At 49.9% G+C, this 13,655-nt stretch overlaps 4 protein-coding genes across 7 annotated transcripts; 3 read left to right on the top strand and 1 right to left on the bottom strand.

The window, feature by feature from the left end:
* Positions 1-1,034: 1,034 nt before the first annotated feature.
* Positions 1,035-2,885, bottom strand: LOC9631062 (syntaxin-81). The gene is made up of 7 exons (XM_002967929.2): positions 2,780-2,885; positions 2,645-2,719; positions 2,468-2,572; positions 2,278-2,403; positions 1,972-2,223; positions 1,793-1,924; positions 1,035-1,741 (listed from the first exon to the last, which is right to left on the bottom strand). The coding sequence occupies exons 1-7, from the start codon at positions 2,861-2,863 to the stop codon at positions 1,595-1,597; spliced, it is 921 nt and encodes a 306-aa protein (XP_002967975.1). The 5' UTR covers positions 2,864-2,885; the 3' UTR covers positions 1,035-1,594.
* A 222-nt stretch (positions 2,886-3,107) lies between these two features.
* LOC9631063 (probable beta-1,3-galactosyltransferase 2) lies at positions 3,108-4,989 on the top strand. 4 transcript variants are annotated; one of them, XM_024672857.1, is made up of 9 exons: positions 3,108-3,291; positions 3,631-3,809; positions 3,873-3,936; positions 3,987-4,059; positions 4,114-4,237; positions 4,291-4,378; positions 4,434-4,559; positions 4,615-4,721; positions 4,769-4,989. In XM_024672857.1, exons 1-9 carry the CDS (start codon positions 3,140-3,142, stop codon positions 4,927-4,929), a joined length of 1,074 nt encoding a protein of 357 aa, XP_024528625.1. In that variant the 5' UTR covers positions 3,108-3,139; the 3' UTR covers positions 4,930-4,989. The 4 variants fall into 4 exon arrangements, with proteins under 4 accessions (XP_024528625.1, XP_024528626.1, XP_024528627.1 ...); XM_024672858.1 differs by having other exon boundaries at positions 4,787-4,989; XM_024672859.1 differs by having other exon boundaries at positions 3,649-3,809.
* Positions 4,990-4,997: 8 nt separating this feature from the next.
* Positions 4,998-7,710, top strand: LOC9633151 (pescadillo homolog). Its single transcript, XM_024672856.1, has 14 exons — positions 4,998-5,041; positions 5,097-5,236; positions 5,288-5,416; positions 5,495-5,614; positions 5,669-5,794; positions 5,845-5,929; positions 5,984-6,094; positions 6,149-6,242; positions 6,298-6,641; positions 6,697-6,804; positions 6,853-6,974; positions 7,024-7,234; positions 7,292-7,486; positions 7,556-7,710. Exons 1-14 carry the CDS (start codon positions 5,039-5,041, stop codon positions 7,649-7,651), a joined length of 1,884 nt encoding a protein of 627 aa, XP_024528624.1. The 5' UTR covers positions 4,998-5,038; the 3' UTR covers positions 7,652-7,710.
* A 152-nt stretch (positions 7,711-7,862) lies between these two features.
* LOC9633152 (leukotriene A-4 hydrolase homolog) lies at positions 7,863-10,207 on the top strand. Its single transcript, XM_002967671.2, has 3 exons — positions 7,863-8,842; positions 9,039-9,987; positions 10,059-10,207. Exons 1-2 carry the CDS (start codon positions 7,910-7,912, stop codon positions 9,963-9,965), a joined length of 1,860 nt encoding a protein of 619 aa, XP_002967717.1. The 5' UTR covers positions 7,863-7,909; the 3' UTR covers positions 9,966-9,987; positions 10,059-10,207.
* Positions 10,208-13,655: the final 3,448 nt, after the last annotated feature.

A 13,655-nucleotide genomic window follows, 5' to 3' on the forward strand; every position in this document is an offset into this window, starting at 1 on the left:
GTAGGAAGAGAAGAGATGGTCCAAAGCCGACACCTCGAGCATTTTTCTTTTTTCTTTTTGTTCCTTACTATCCTGCTCAACCTTCTGGATGCAGCGAGAGAAAAAATCAAGAAAGTTCTTGAACATTGACGAGTAGCAGGGTAGCTCGGTTATGAGCAGGTTCGTTGGGGTGCTGTTGCCAGCCCCACGAACTCAACGCAATTCGACTGGGTCCTGGCCACCTGCATCTGGTGTGTTCAAACGTGCGCAGTTGTGACGGAGAAATTGAAGGAGATTTTCAGAAGTTAAATCCTTCTCCTCGACGATTAAAACTTTCAACAAGGGAAACAAGAAGCTCAGGAAGACGATCTAGCGGAACACAAGCAGTCGAACGTTTCTCCTTGACGATTCTTCCCGCTTTCGCTGCTCTTCCTCGTGGTACAATGGCTAAGAAGTCGCTGAAATAAATGATCTTTTATAGGAAGAAAAACAAAAACTTCAAAATTGAAATACATAAAAATTCCCCGATCCCACTACCCTCTGCCAGCAGCTTGTGCAAATATGGGTTGTATACATAGGGGCCATCACACTCGTTGTAACATAAGAAATCTACCTCAGCCTCCAAAACATTATCAGCCAAGAATATAAACGTTTTGCTCGCAAGCTTGAAGACAGGCCCGAGCATTGATTACGTTAGGTTGTGATCCACTGTTTGGAGCGGGTGCGCGCTACAAATGAACGAGACGAGAGAGCTCAAATGCATTGCATGCATGTAGGAGTACAGTCCTTTGCTCCTTAGTTAGGCTCTGAGTGAACTGTAAACACTTCATACTGTTGGTTGCGCTGACTACATCAGAGTTGGCCATAAGAAACACCACCACACAAGTCTTATAGCATCCGTGTAGCCTTTTCATGGCCTATCTCCATCCGAGCTTAGGGGAAAACATAGTACCTGTTTGTGAAACTCACGTTGAAATGCAGAATCAGGGGGGAGTACTGATCGCATTTCTTGTCCTCATCCTAGTGCAGCCTACGTCAGTGAAATTACGAGGGAAAACATAAGTTATCTGCAATTCCCAGCGTTTTAAGACATTGCCTGAAGGAACTAATAACGAGCGTAACCTGAAGCTTTCTTGTCGAGAACATTGCATGCTTGCTCTAGACACGCAGCAAGTCTATAGTCATGTTGTAATCACTCTCCTTCAGCAGGCTCAACAATGCCTAGGCCCCGTCGTCAACTGCCATTCTGGACGGCATCCTCTTTGTTTTGCAATCCAGCTTGAGCGACCATCATCTTGAAAATCTCAAGGCAAGCAACCTTGTCGTAACACGTTCGGATAAGATTACCGAGTGACTGAAGTTCTTGTTGCTCGTCATGTCCTGTACGATGCCTCTCGGTCCTTAAGCACGCCCGAGACAATGGACGCGTATTCCTTCTTTTTAAGAGTGTAGCCGTCGTCGTGCATCTCTTGCAGAACACCTCGAGCTTCCTTTCCCAAGCGAGGTGTTCCCTAAGCACAGCTTTCACTCTTACAGGTTACCCTTCAGAGGCTCGCGAGCTGAAGCCCAGTCGAAGAAACACAGAGCGATGCTACCATCTTTCAGAAACTTATTGTTAGCCATTGTACCAGTCGAGGAAGAGCAGCGACAGCGGAAGGATAGTCAAGAACATAAGGAGAAACGTTCGACTGCTCGTGTTCCGCTCGATCGTCTTCCTGAGCTCCTTGTTTCCCTTGTTGACATTTTCAGTCGCTTCAACGGCCTGGAAAGCGAATGGACGTGTTTTTGAATGCATCTTAGAACAAGCACAAACCTGCTGATACAAAAGCTCGATTTGTTGGGATTGCTGGAAGACGTACGAAGAGAAGAGATGGTTTAAAGCCGACACCTCGAGCATCTTTCTTTCAGTGTCTTCCGCTGTATCTAGAAGGTTGGACAGCTCTTCCTGGAAACAGAACAGGAACACTGAGAAAAAGGATATCAAATCTCTACCTGCAGAGCTCTAGTCTCGCTGTCAAGAACAATCTGTGCCTGGGAAGGCTGAAGTTCTTGAAGATTTTCCCTATTGAACGAAGTAGCAGCAGCGGTTCTGTTGGATAGCTCGGCTTCCAGCTGAGCAGTGGCAGATTGGAGGTGAGGCCTTCGTTTTGGTAGTGTTTTATCCAGCGCCTTCTGAAACCTGGAAGCTCTTAAGGCATCAAATATGGTTGTCACTGCATGCAACTTCTCGCTGAGCATCAACACCTGAAAGAGCCATGCATAAAACAACGAAAGTCTAAACCCTCTAGAGACTCTTACTATGCCGTGTTGGTGTGCATTCAAATCAGCGTTTACGGCTCCTTTCCAAAACGATTTTTTTCCACCCGCGATACTGTTCTTCAAGTCGTCAATTCGTTGCTTGCAAGCCTTGACAGATAACCCCACCTACAAAACGAAAGAAGAAAGAACATCACATTCCAAAAAAACAGGAACAAGCACAAAACTTCACCTCGTGTTCGATGTTGTCTCGTTCTTCCTCAGTACATCGTTGTCGATCCAGATAATCCTTTCGTCGCTCCAAAATAAACGATTCCATTGTCCGAATGTGACCAAGCTGCATGAAATCCAATCCGCACACCAGAATCACGAGCGCGACAAAGGAAAAACTCGAGCAGCGATTACATACAATCTCCAATGCTGCTGCTGTGAAAGGCAGAAGCTCCAGTGTCCTGTGCATTATCAGAGATGAGGCGATCTTGACCTGGACCGGTCCGTAAGAAACATCTCTGCAAAATCTAAGCGCTGGATCGCGAAACCTCACCTCATCACATTGTGGAATCGATGCCGCCGCTGCCCGCACGGCATCCCTAAACGCCTCGGTGCGATCACGTCGCGCCAGCGCCATTCCTCTGTTCCAAAAAACCCTAACAAAAGCCCATTCGTTTATTTGGTTCCTTTTATTCCTTCACTTATTTCCGCGTCAGAGAACTCAAGATCTTAGCTAGAGCTTCCAAGCGCCTCTGGGATTCCAGGACCTTCCAGCGAAATATCGCGAATTCCAGCCTTGGATCGAAGAATGCAGTCTGGATCCGGCAGCGCAGGCATTGCAGCGCGGGGATTGGTACAGGATTTGGCGTCGGCTCCAAGCTCCAGCACCGATTCCAGCAGTTAATGGCACGCAATGAAGGGCAAATCCTCCGCCGTGGCGCTGGATTCATTCTCCTCACAGGCAATGATCAAAGGGAGGGCGGCCGCGAGCGCTCTTACCCCAAAATTATGCGTCGCGGTCCTGTGCCTCGCGAGCTTCTTCATCGGATTCTTCTCTCCCAGCAGGTATTCCATCGATTTGTTTGAGATTTTCTCCTTTGCACAGTCTAGATCTGTGTGTGCTGTGCTTGCATTGGGCTGCATTGCTTGGGTGAATCGAGCGAAAGTGTTGTTTACTTTTTTTACTTCTGGCAGTGGTAGAAAAAGACAGTCACAGGAAGGGTTATATTCCTTCTAGAGCTTGAATACGCAGAAAGGCGCCTGTGAAAGCTCGTGGTCACCCAGTGGAAGTGCTGCACACTACACGTTAAAAGCTTTGCTTCCACAGGATCTTAAGAACTTTTCTTTACTCCCATTAGATCTTCCTTCCGAGCGGTTCTCTTCCCAAAACTAATGTCAACATAGTTTTTTTTGTCTGTGCAGCAGATCAACGAGCCCAACAACGCTCTATAGAAGCGGGAGTGTTGGGAACGCTAGCATTAGGATCAAACAACGACCGAAAGCTCTCGTTGTGGTAGGAATAAACACTGCATTTACAAGCCGCAAGCGCAGAGACTCCGTGCGTGAGACGTGGATGCCCAGAGGCAAGTCAAGTTTTCTCTAAAGATTTTGGTTCCTTCTCCGTGGCTAAGTTTCTCTCGTACCAGGAGCGGAGCTCAAGAAACTGGAAAAGGAGAAAGGCATTGTTGTCAGATTTGTCGTTGGTCACAGGTAGGAACTTGTCTTGTGTTTCCTGTTTTCCTGATTATTTCGATCCTTAGTGCTACTCCAGGTGGAATTTTAGAGCGTACGATTGATGCTGAAGATGAGCTCTACTCGGACTTTCTCCGGCTGGTACATGCTACAACCCTTCAACATAAAACCATTTCTGATTACTTGGAATTCCAGGATGATCATATCGAAGGCTATCGTGAACTATCCGCCAAGACCAAAGCGTACTTTGCTACAGCCGTGTCGCTTTGGGATGCAGATTTCTACGTAAAAGTCGACGATGATGTTCATGTAAACTTGGGTAGGCCAGCTCTCGCTTTTCCTTAACAGCGTTTCACAGTTTTTGTGTGTCAGAAAAACTTGGGAAGACATTGGCACGTCACCGCTCGAAACCTGGTATTTATATTGGTTGCATGAAACATGGAGCTGTTCTTTCCCAGAAGTAAGCTTTGCCGCATTTGCTAATCCATGATCCTGTTCGTTTTCCATGAACTCAGGGGTGGGAAGTACTACGAGCCCGAGTTTCGAAAGTTTGGAGGAGATGGGAATAGATACTTCCAGCACGCAACGGGACAACTCTATGGCATCTCTCAGGATCTGGCAGCATATATCTTGGCGAACAAGTAAATCTCCTGTTTATTTGTTTCCAGTCCAGATTCTCATTTGGTTTCTCCACAGGGACATTCTCCACAGATATGCAAACGAGGATGTGTCACTGGGAGCTTGGCTCATCGGTTTAAACGTGAAGCACATCAATGACCGGAGCCTGTGCTGCGGAACTACAGGTGTGATCACTCGATCGTGTGAACTTCAACTTAAAAATCCCTCACAGATGAAGTTGGTTTGCCAGATTGCGAATCGAAGCTCCGAGCTGGAAATGCGTGCGTCGCTTCGTTCGATTGGTCGTGCAGTGGGATTTGTAGATCGGCCGCGAGAATGAGAGACGTCCATCGACGATGTGGAGAGCACAGCAACAGCACAGTAGCACGATAGCACGACTGTATATTCTTGTAGTATATTCCGCTTCAATGTGACCAAGATTCTTGCGTGGAATATGCGATCGAAATTCTAGGGTTTAGGGTTTGAGGGCGGGCGGAAGAGAATGGTGCGTGTTTCGTCGCGATGCTCGAGCAATGTGCTCAGATCTTTCATCTTCGCAGGTGAAGCAGGTTAAGAACGCTGTCAAGGCGGCCAAGCGCAAGCTCCACACTGGCAGGCGCGGGAATCCGGGGAATGCAGCGAAATACATTACTCGGAACAAGGCGCTCAATCGGCTCCAAATCAAGCTCCCCGAATTCAGGTATTTGGAGACGCTACTGGTTCTTATCTTGAAATCGTCAAATTTACACAGGCGGTTGTGCATTCTCAAGGGAATCCATCCCAGAGAACCAAAGAAAAAATTTGAAGGGCAGAACAAAACTTACTATCATGTCAAGGACATAAACTTCCTTCTGCACGAGCCACTCCTCGAGAAAAGCAGGTAATTCTTCCTATCCTTGGTTTTCTCTCTCTCTCTCTCTCTCTCTCTCTCTTTTACATTTTGTGACACTACTTACAGGGAGATTCGTGCTTACGAGAAGAAAATTACCAAGGCCAGGGCCAAATACAATGCAGACCTTGCGCATCGTTTGCAAAATAATCGGCCATCTTTCACACTTGATCATCTAGTCAAGGAGAGGTAAGAAGTAATTGTGTAATCTTCGTTAAAGATAGATATTTGTTGGTGTATCAGGTATCCTTCTTTCATTGATGCCGTTCGCGACTTGGAGGATCCTCTGACTATGATCCATTTGTTCGCTACTCTACCGGCTGACACAACCCATAGCGTTCCATTTGAGCGGGTCCATAGTTGTCGAAGGTATTAGACCATTCTTTTCCCTGAATCACGTAGTGATGTTTTGGTGGCAGGCTGAGTCTTGAATGGCAAGCATATGTTACGCGAACACACTCTTTACGGAAAATATTCGTCTCTGTAAAAGGGATCTACTATCAGGTGTGCTAAGTTTCAGTCTAAATTGATAGTGACCAATGGTTTTTTACTTTGCAGGTCGAAGTATCGGGCCAGAAGATCACGTACTTGACTCCACATGTTCTCAATCAGATTCTTCCGGAGGACGTCGACTTTCGGGTGATGCTTACATTTGCCGAGTTTTATGAGGTACTTCTTGCTGTTTTCTGTTTTTTCTCCTATTGATCAGCTTATCTTCTACAGACGCTTCTGGGTTTCGTCAATTTTAAACTTTACCATTCCCTGGGATTAAACTATCCTCCAGTTTTGGATCCTCGATTGGAGCAGGCTGCTGCAGGTTGTGAACTCTTACGTGAGTAAAATTTACGTTTAACGTCGTTTTGAACTTCCAGAACTCTATGCACTGATGAAGGACTTGGCTGGCGGAACTACATCTGCCCCTCTCTTGGAAGATGCCTCGGCGAAAGAAGACGATGCTCCTGTTTCTGTGGATGAACAGCAAAGCCTAATGGAAGCAGAAAACAAAGAGAAGAGGATAGCGGAGTCTCAAGCAAGACTAGCGTCTTTGCAAGATAGACTGAAGCAAATAGAGAAGGAGAAGGAGAAGCCACAAGACGTTCCAGTGCAAGTCAAAACTGAAGCTATGGACGTGGATGACGTTATCGAAGATGAGGATCTGGAAACACGGACCTGCAGGCGCTTGTTCCAAAATCTCACCTTCTTTTTGGGGAGAGAGGTAAACGATTGACTTCGTGTTTTTTCTTTCTTTTTCTAACGTTTGGACCTTCCAGGTTCCGAGGGAGTCGTTATTGTTTGTTATTCGTTCTTTCGGAGGTGCAGTATCCTGGGATGGAGATGGCGCCCCTTTTCCGGAAAATGACGAAGTCATTACACATCAGGTAACTTCATTCTCGTACGAGCTAGGCTGATCGTTTGTTCAATCACAGATTGTAGATCGCCCAACACAAGGACACAAATTTCTATCGAGGCATTATGTCCAGCCGCAATGGGTGTACGATTGTGCGAACAACAGGATCCTGCTGCCAACGGAGCCTTATCTCCTTGGAAGGTGAGTGATACTGCTCTGGTGGCTCGCGTCACTGAATCTAGAATGCCAGGATTCCTCCGCCGCACCTATCGCCGTTTGTGGATAACGAGGCGGAGGGACACGTTCCAGAGTACGCTGATACCATCAAAAGGCTGCGGCTTGCGGTGAACCAGCAGCTGGCGCCACTGCCAGGAAGTGAATCCGGGATCGATGAAGGTGAACTTTTGGTTGCGGCTGCTGCTCGGCGTCGGGAAGATCTTGAAGCCGAAAAGGAACGCGAGGTAGGACGTCTGGAAAACATTGCATTGTAAGCATTCTTGTGTGGTTTGCCTTTGCAGCTAGCTGCGATGGAGAAATCCTATGCCGAAGACTTGAGGAGAGAGCTGGCGGGGAAATCTTTCTCAGGAGAAGAGGAAGCTCTTGCGGATGTGCCAGAAAGTGAGGTCCTTCCGCCACCGAAAGAGGACGATCCCAAGGACATGGCGAAGATGATGTTGTCCAGGAACAAGAGAAATCTCTACCAAGCCATGGAGGTAAGACTTTTCTTCATTTTGTTTCTATGACAAGGCTACATTCTTGTGCTAATGACCTTGCTGCTACAGATGAGCAACACCAAGAAGAAGGAAGGAGTGAAGCTGATCAAGGAAAGGAAGCGAAAGGCTGACGAGAAAGAAAGAAAGAAGACTAGAACAATGTAGATCTACGAAGTATATTCACAAGAAGATTCCTTGGACAATATTTTAGGGCACTTCTTACCTGGACTGTGATCTAGCCGTCGAAGTCGTATGACGGCCCCGATTGTATCTTAAGCTTAAGAAGTGTTTAGGGTGACTGTCAGTGTGCCAGGCCGCTATAAATCCAGGCGCGAGCGAAGCTCACTTCAAAGCTTAGCCGGATCATTCCCTCGCCACTCACAGTAGCTGCGATTCCTTTCTTTTTGCGAGCAGCGACCGGATATGGATCCACATTCTTACGCAGATTTCTCGCAGCTCCTCACCGACAGCATCGCGCTCGATCTCTTCCTCGACTTTGAAAGGCGGATCATCGTCGGCAGCGCCGATTTCACCCTGCGCCAGGCGTTCTCCGGGGATTTCGTCCTCGACACACGAGATCTGCTCGTCCGGGGCGCCTTCGATTCCTCCTCGCCGGCCAAGAAGCCACTGGCATTCGATATTTCGAGCGAGCGGCACCCGATCAAGGGCCAGCGCCTCGTGCTCCATCTCCCCTCGCCGACGAGCCGCTTCTTGATCCTCTTCACCACATCGCCGCAAGCGTCCGCCCTCCAGTGGCTTGATCCATCGCAGGCCTCCTCCGGGAAGCACCCCTTCGTCTACACGCATTGCCAAGCTCTCCACGCGCGCTCCATCTTTCCCTGCCAGGACACGCCCTCGGCGCGATTCAGGTTCTCGGCGAGGATCAACATCCCCCAGGAGATGCGCGCGGTGATGTCCGCCGCGCATGTGGAGCGGCTGGAAGCGATCGCTCCCGGGCGCGCGGTCGAGGTTTTCGAGATGGAGCAGCCAATCCCGCCCTATCTCTTCGCTCTCGCGGCGGGAGAGATCGCCTGCGAGGAGCTGGGAGCTCGATCCAGGGTGTATGGCGAGCCGGGCATGGTGAAGGCGGCGGCGCAAGAGTTCGCGGCCACCGAGGGGATGATCGAACAGGCGGAGGCGCTGTTTGGGCCGTATGACTGGGAGAGATTCGACATGCTGGTGTTGCCGCCAAGCTTTCCCTATGGAGGGATGGAGAACCCGAGGATGGTGTTCTTGACGCCGACGGTGATCGTTGGCGATCGGAGCGGCGTCTCGGTGGTGGCACACGAGCTCGCTCACAGCTGGACCGGGAATCTCATCACTAATGCCTCCGCCAACGATTTCTGGCTCAACGAGGTGAGAATTCTCCCGCTTGCGTGATTCCAATTGTTTTGTTTAGATCATCTTTTTCTTTTCTTTTTGTTAATCTTGCCTGCCTCGAGCGGTCTTGTCTCTTTGATTGCTCGAGCATGCTTGGTACTACTGTTCTTGGTGTTTGATTGTAAATTATGATGAGGATGCTGACGTTAAAGAATGAATGGCGGTCTCTCAGGGATTCACCACCTATGCGGAAAGGCGGATCGTGGAAGTTTTGGACGGGAAGGAGCGGGTGGCCCTTCACTATGGGCTGGGATGGAACGGATGGGAAGAGGAGATCGAGCGATTCAAGGATAGGCCCGAGTTTACCAAGCTTAAGACCAACCAGGAGAATGTGGATCCCGACGAGGTATACTCCCAAGTTCCATACGAGAAAGGCTGCTTCTTTCTCAAGAGGCTCGAGGACGAGGTCAGTCGTCCGGCATTTGACGACTTTCTCGAACGCTACATCGCCAAGTTTCGCTTTACGTCGATCGACACGGAGACGTTCCTGGTGTTTCTGAGAGATTACTTCCCGGGGATTGATGAGAAAGTGAACGTCGATAGATGGATTTACGAGCCAGGCATGCCTCCCGACGCTCCGAAGCCAAAGTCTGGAATTCTGGAGAGAGTTTTGGGGATGGTGGCGGAATTCAAGTCCCAAAGCGAGAGTTACGATGAAGAAGCCTGGAAGAAGTACCTCGAGTCACTCAAGGAGGAAGTTTTGGGGTGGCAAGCTCTGGAGTGGCAAGTTTACCTCGAGAGCCTTCCAAAGAAAGTGGCGAGCGTGATGATACTCCGTGATCTGGACTCGGTGTTTCATCTGTCGAGGAGTCCCAACTGGGATCTCCGGGTTGCGTTCCTGGTGATTGCGGCCAACTCGGGTTTCCAGGCTTGCTACAATGACATCGAGCAGGCGCTGATGATGGTGGGAAGAATGCGGTACCTTCGTCCTCTCTACAGTGGTCTGCTGGACAGCAAGGACGAAGCCGGCATGGACCTTGCAAAGAAAGTATTTGCAGAGGCTCGTCCGAAGTATCATCCGATTGCTCGCTCGGTGGTGGAGGGATTGATGAAGGCGAAGGACGGGAAGAGCAATGATGGAAAGTTATATGAGCAGTGACTGGGTATCGAGGACCTCAAAGGTAGGAATTATTTTTTCCAAAAGTTCTCGACAGCTTTCCGGGCCTGCTCACTGATGCTGATCCTCCTGCAGGTGTAGTGGAAGGAATTTCTCTGACCGGGAATGATCTGGTCCTCGGTCGAATAAGGTACAGGAGCCTAGACTCTAGATTATCATTAGTTGTCTTATCGGCTTGCTTAAACAAGTGAAAAGCACTTCAGTCTGTGGGCTGAGTTTTTTAATCCGCATCTTACATTTTGCGCTATAATCTGGTTCTTTGCAGGCTTAAGTTTGCGAAGATCACATCTCCGAGGTATTTTTAGTGAAATGAAGAAAGCTTCTTCAAGAGTAAGAGAGCTTCTCGAGCTTGTTTACGTGATCGCTGCCTTGATCCAGGAAAAATTCAAGTAATCCCAGAGGTGGGACGTTTATAAATCATCTTGGTCGAAGAACATGGCATCTATTGCGTCGGTAAGAATGAACTCCACTAAATCCTGGCATCCCTTGGTCATGTAGAGCCTAATCTGATTCTTTGCACTCCAGCCAGCAGTGAAAGCGGCCATACAAATCACGCACGCTGCCGAGAAGGCCACCGTTTGGCCCAGCTCCTTGACTTCTATTCCCTTGAACACATTGTTGCCGGTCACAACCTCTAGTCCTAGAGCTATGGCGAAAGCTACCTGCAAAGACGAAGGAATCATCCGTGAGCAAAGGAGCTGCCTCGAAAGCCAAAAGGAGAGAAACGTACCATTGCAGCGCGGCCTGAGATCGTCTCAAAGTCTTGAGCTTGGGCCGTGGCTTGGACACTGGCAGCCAGTTGCTTGAGGAAAACAGACGAGGCGGCCGAGTCCCAAGCGCTTGATCCCATGGCTATGGAGTCTCCCCCGTCTTGGCTGAACGCTCGCAGTGTGCAGAGTCTTGGAGGCTTTTCCTCCATTACTCTTGATCGAGTAGCAACTAGATCCTTTGCTTCAACGATTTCATCTGTGTTTCTCCTGCTACTTGCTCTCACTCCCATTTTGCTCCTCCTGCTAAGCACTCCTCCGATACTAAAAGAGGAACCAGCAGCTCCTTTCGTGGCCATGGAAACGCAAATCTTCGCTGCTGCTTGGAAGAGTCAGTGGCTGGAGAGAAGTTCTACCTCGCAGTGGAAGAAGTTCTACCTTGCAGCACGCACAAACTCGTTCCCTGAACCTTGGAGCTCTTTTCTAAGTTTCCCAGAAGGTTCTAAACCAAGATATCAACTTAACTATGGGCGAAGAGAAGAAGACCACGTATCCGAATGACAAAGGACCTTGGAATAAAAGGGAGCGGTAGTAGAGCGGCAGCACACGAGATTCCCGTCACATCCCAGCAAGCTCTGGCAAGTTTCCTTTTGATTTCTCTCGTAAAAACTTGCGACTTTTCGTCCCCGATCAAAATCGTGTTGTTGCTGCTTCACTGACGCGTCTTGATTTCACTTTGCAGATCAGTCCAAGCCCCGGGTCGTTCTCAAGCAGCGAGAAAAATCCAGATTTCCGTCGCCAACTTTTCCTTTTTCCCTGCCTTGCCACCCTGCTCTCTGTTTTCCGAAAGATGGCCGGCTTTGCTAGTTACTGCCCCTGCTTCCTCGAGAGCCTTGAGGGAAGAGGAACTTCCCCTTGCGGCGGCTGCACCTCAAATCCAGCCCCAAGTCGTAGGCCACATTGAAGATGGAAACGCTGCTCAAGCTGAGCGACAGCGAGTTGTGCCTCCGGTACAAGAGCTGCTCGATATCCCCGGCCATCACCTCGAAGATCCCAAAGTCGGAGTCATTGGTGAGAATGGTGGTCTTGGGATACAGCATGGCCGACTGGACGACGAACAAGTAGTCCTTGACGCGGCTCTTGTGACTCTCCTTCATCGCCAGCCACTTCCCCTTGGGAGCTCGCCGGAAGAGCCCGATGAGCGAGTCCACCACCCGGTTGGCATCCTCGAGCCTCTCCTCGGACATGGTCGAGAAGGGGATCGCGCTCGACAGCCCAAACAGCGCGTACTCCTTCCAGGCCACCGGCGGAGCCGCGAGCTTGGCGCCCTTGAGGAGCTCTAGGAACCTCTCCCGGTCGGCCGTCACCTGCGATGGCTCCAGCCTGAGATCCTTGAAGAGGCAGGCGACGCTGGTGTCGAGGACGAAGGTGTCGCTCTCCCGCCTGGATTCCAGCTGCCGGAGGAGCGGGCTGTTCATGGTGGGGATGGGCGGGGCCGCCCTCACGAACGCGACGCGCGTGCCGGCGGCGTTCTCGGTAGCCACCGACGGCTGCGCGCGCCGCCGGGGGCACTGGTTGGCGGCGGCGAAGGGGCGTACCTTGCGCGTGAGGATCCCCAGGCGCTTCTTCCGCTCGCGCTCCGCCTGGAGGAACTCGCGCTGGCCGGGCCACAGCTCCGTGCGGTGGAAGGACTCCTCGCGGCGCCGCTTGAACGCCGCCAGGCTCGCGGATCTCACCCGAGCCCGCATTTCTACCGTTCTGCCCTAGGCTAGAAGAGATCGAAGAAAACTATAATAAATCCTGTACAAACAGCCAAATCCAATGGAGCAGCGCTGCTACTTATTGCCGGATCTGGCAGCTAGCGCCGCCGCCTTGTCCTTGATCTCCTCCTGGGACGCGGTGATCATCCACACGGGATCTGGCACCGACGCCTCCGGGATCGCCCACCGACGTGGCGAATTCTCCTCGAGGGGCTGGCCGATGAGAGCCAGATCCTCCCAAAACTCCCGCCCTCTGTCGAAATTCCGCTCGTAGCTGTCCATCTTGTAGTAGTGCTGCTGGTGTGGATCGAATTGCCCGCCCTGGGGATTGCCATCATGGATCCAGCCCCTCCGGAACCTGGCTCGGCATTTTCTTACCAGCTGCGTCCATCGCGAAGGCCTCACGTAGGGCTTGGGCCCCGAGGCTCCCAATTGTGGATCCAAGGAGGACGAAGCGGACTGCGAGCGCGATCCCACGCCGATGTAGCTGGGGCCATGACTCTTCAACAGGGCTGCCTTGTCCGCGAGCCATCCACAGAGGAACCAGCTCTTGAGGAGCTCCAAGAAGCTCGGGGATTGAGCAGCCGCGGATTCGACCACTCCCTGCTTATCCATGGTGGTTGCCCTAGATACACCAGCCTCAGTTTTAAAGTTTAAAGGTCTAAAACCTGTTATTATAAGATTAGCATTATCTTATAACTAGTAATTGCCCAGCCAATGCTGAGTAGTTGGCAAAGCCTTTCAAACTCACCAATATATTTTCATGACAGAATTGCTCACATCTCATAATTTCTTTATTGATCCCTAGCTGCCTAAGAATCAATTTTCTTCACTCTAAGCCATTTAAAAAACTTCTTAACCTCTTTGACAAAGCCATTACCTCACTTGGAACCCAAAATCCCATCTTTGGGACCCTGGCATACTTTATGAGATATAGAAACCCAATGGTATGTATGCAATTGCACATTGACTTTTATATATTGTCAGCTTCTATGTTTATCCATTTTTTCCACCTCTTCCAAGATTGTGTTGGTATTTGTGAGCTTTGAGGCAGCTACAACCCTATGGTTGTCAATGTTGATTGCTCCTATGAATTAGAAATGGAAAAGAGTTTGCAAACTAAGAAACATGATTTTAAATGGAAAAAAAACTGTAACTGATTAAATCTAGATGTTCATCTAGAGTGTCTGTTAAACACTGAACCC

This window comes from Selaginella moellendorffii, unplaced genomic scaffold (assembly GCF_000143415.4).
Source record: "Selaginella moellendorffii unplaced genomic scaffold, v1.0 SELMOscaffold_9, whole genome shotgun sequence".
Taxonomy (NCBI): Eukaryota; Viridiplantae; Streptophyta; class Lycopodiopsida; order Selaginellales; family Selaginellaceae; genus Selaginella; species Selaginella moellendorffii.

Excerpts from the sequence above, each read along its gene's own strand:
- LOC9631062 (XM_002967929.2), bottom strand. The coding sequence starts at position 2,863 with ATGGCGCTGGCGCGACGTGATCGCACCGAGGCGTTTAGGGATGCCGTG. Across the intron at positions 2,573-2,644 it reads CAGCAGCAGCATTGGAGATT|CTTGGTCACATTCGGACAAT; the intron begins GTATGTAATCGC and ends GATTTCATGCAG. Across the intron at positions 2,224-2,277 it reads ATGCACACCAACACGGCATA|GTGTTGATGCTCAGCGAGAA; the intron begins GTAAGAGTCTCT and ends TGGCTCTTTCAG.
- LOC9631063 (XM_024672857.1), top strand. The coding sequence starts at position 3,140 with ATGAAGGGCAAATCCTCCGCCGTGGCGCTGGATTCATTCTCCTCACAG. Across the intron at positions 3,810-3,872 it reads TGAGACGTGGATGCCCAGAG|GAGCGGAGCTCAAGAAACTG; the intron begins GCAAGTCAAGTT and ends CTCTCGTACCAG. Across the intron at positions 4,060-4,113 it reads ACTCGGACTTTCTCCGGCTG|GATGATCATATCGAAGGCTA; the intron begins GTACATGCTACA and ends TTGGAATTCCAG.
- LOC9633151 (XM_024672856.1), top strand. Across the intron at positions 5,930-5,983 it reads TAAAAGGGATCTACTATCAG|GTCGAAGTATCGGGCCAGAA; the intron begins GTGTGCTAAGTT and ends TTTACTTTGCAG. Across the intron at positions 6,975-7,023 it reads GAGCCTTATCTCCTTGGAAG|GATTCCTCCGCCGCACCTAT; the intron begins GTGAGTGATACT and ends CTAGAATGCCAG.
- LOC9633152 (XM_002967671.2), top strand. The coding sequence starts at position 7,910 with ATGGATCCACATTCTTACGCAGATTTCTCGCAGCTCCTCACCGACAGC. Across the intron at positions 8,843-9,038 it reads ACGATTTCTGGCTCAACGAG|GGATTCACCACCTATGCGGA; the intron begins GTGAGAATTCTC and ends GCGGTCTCTCAG.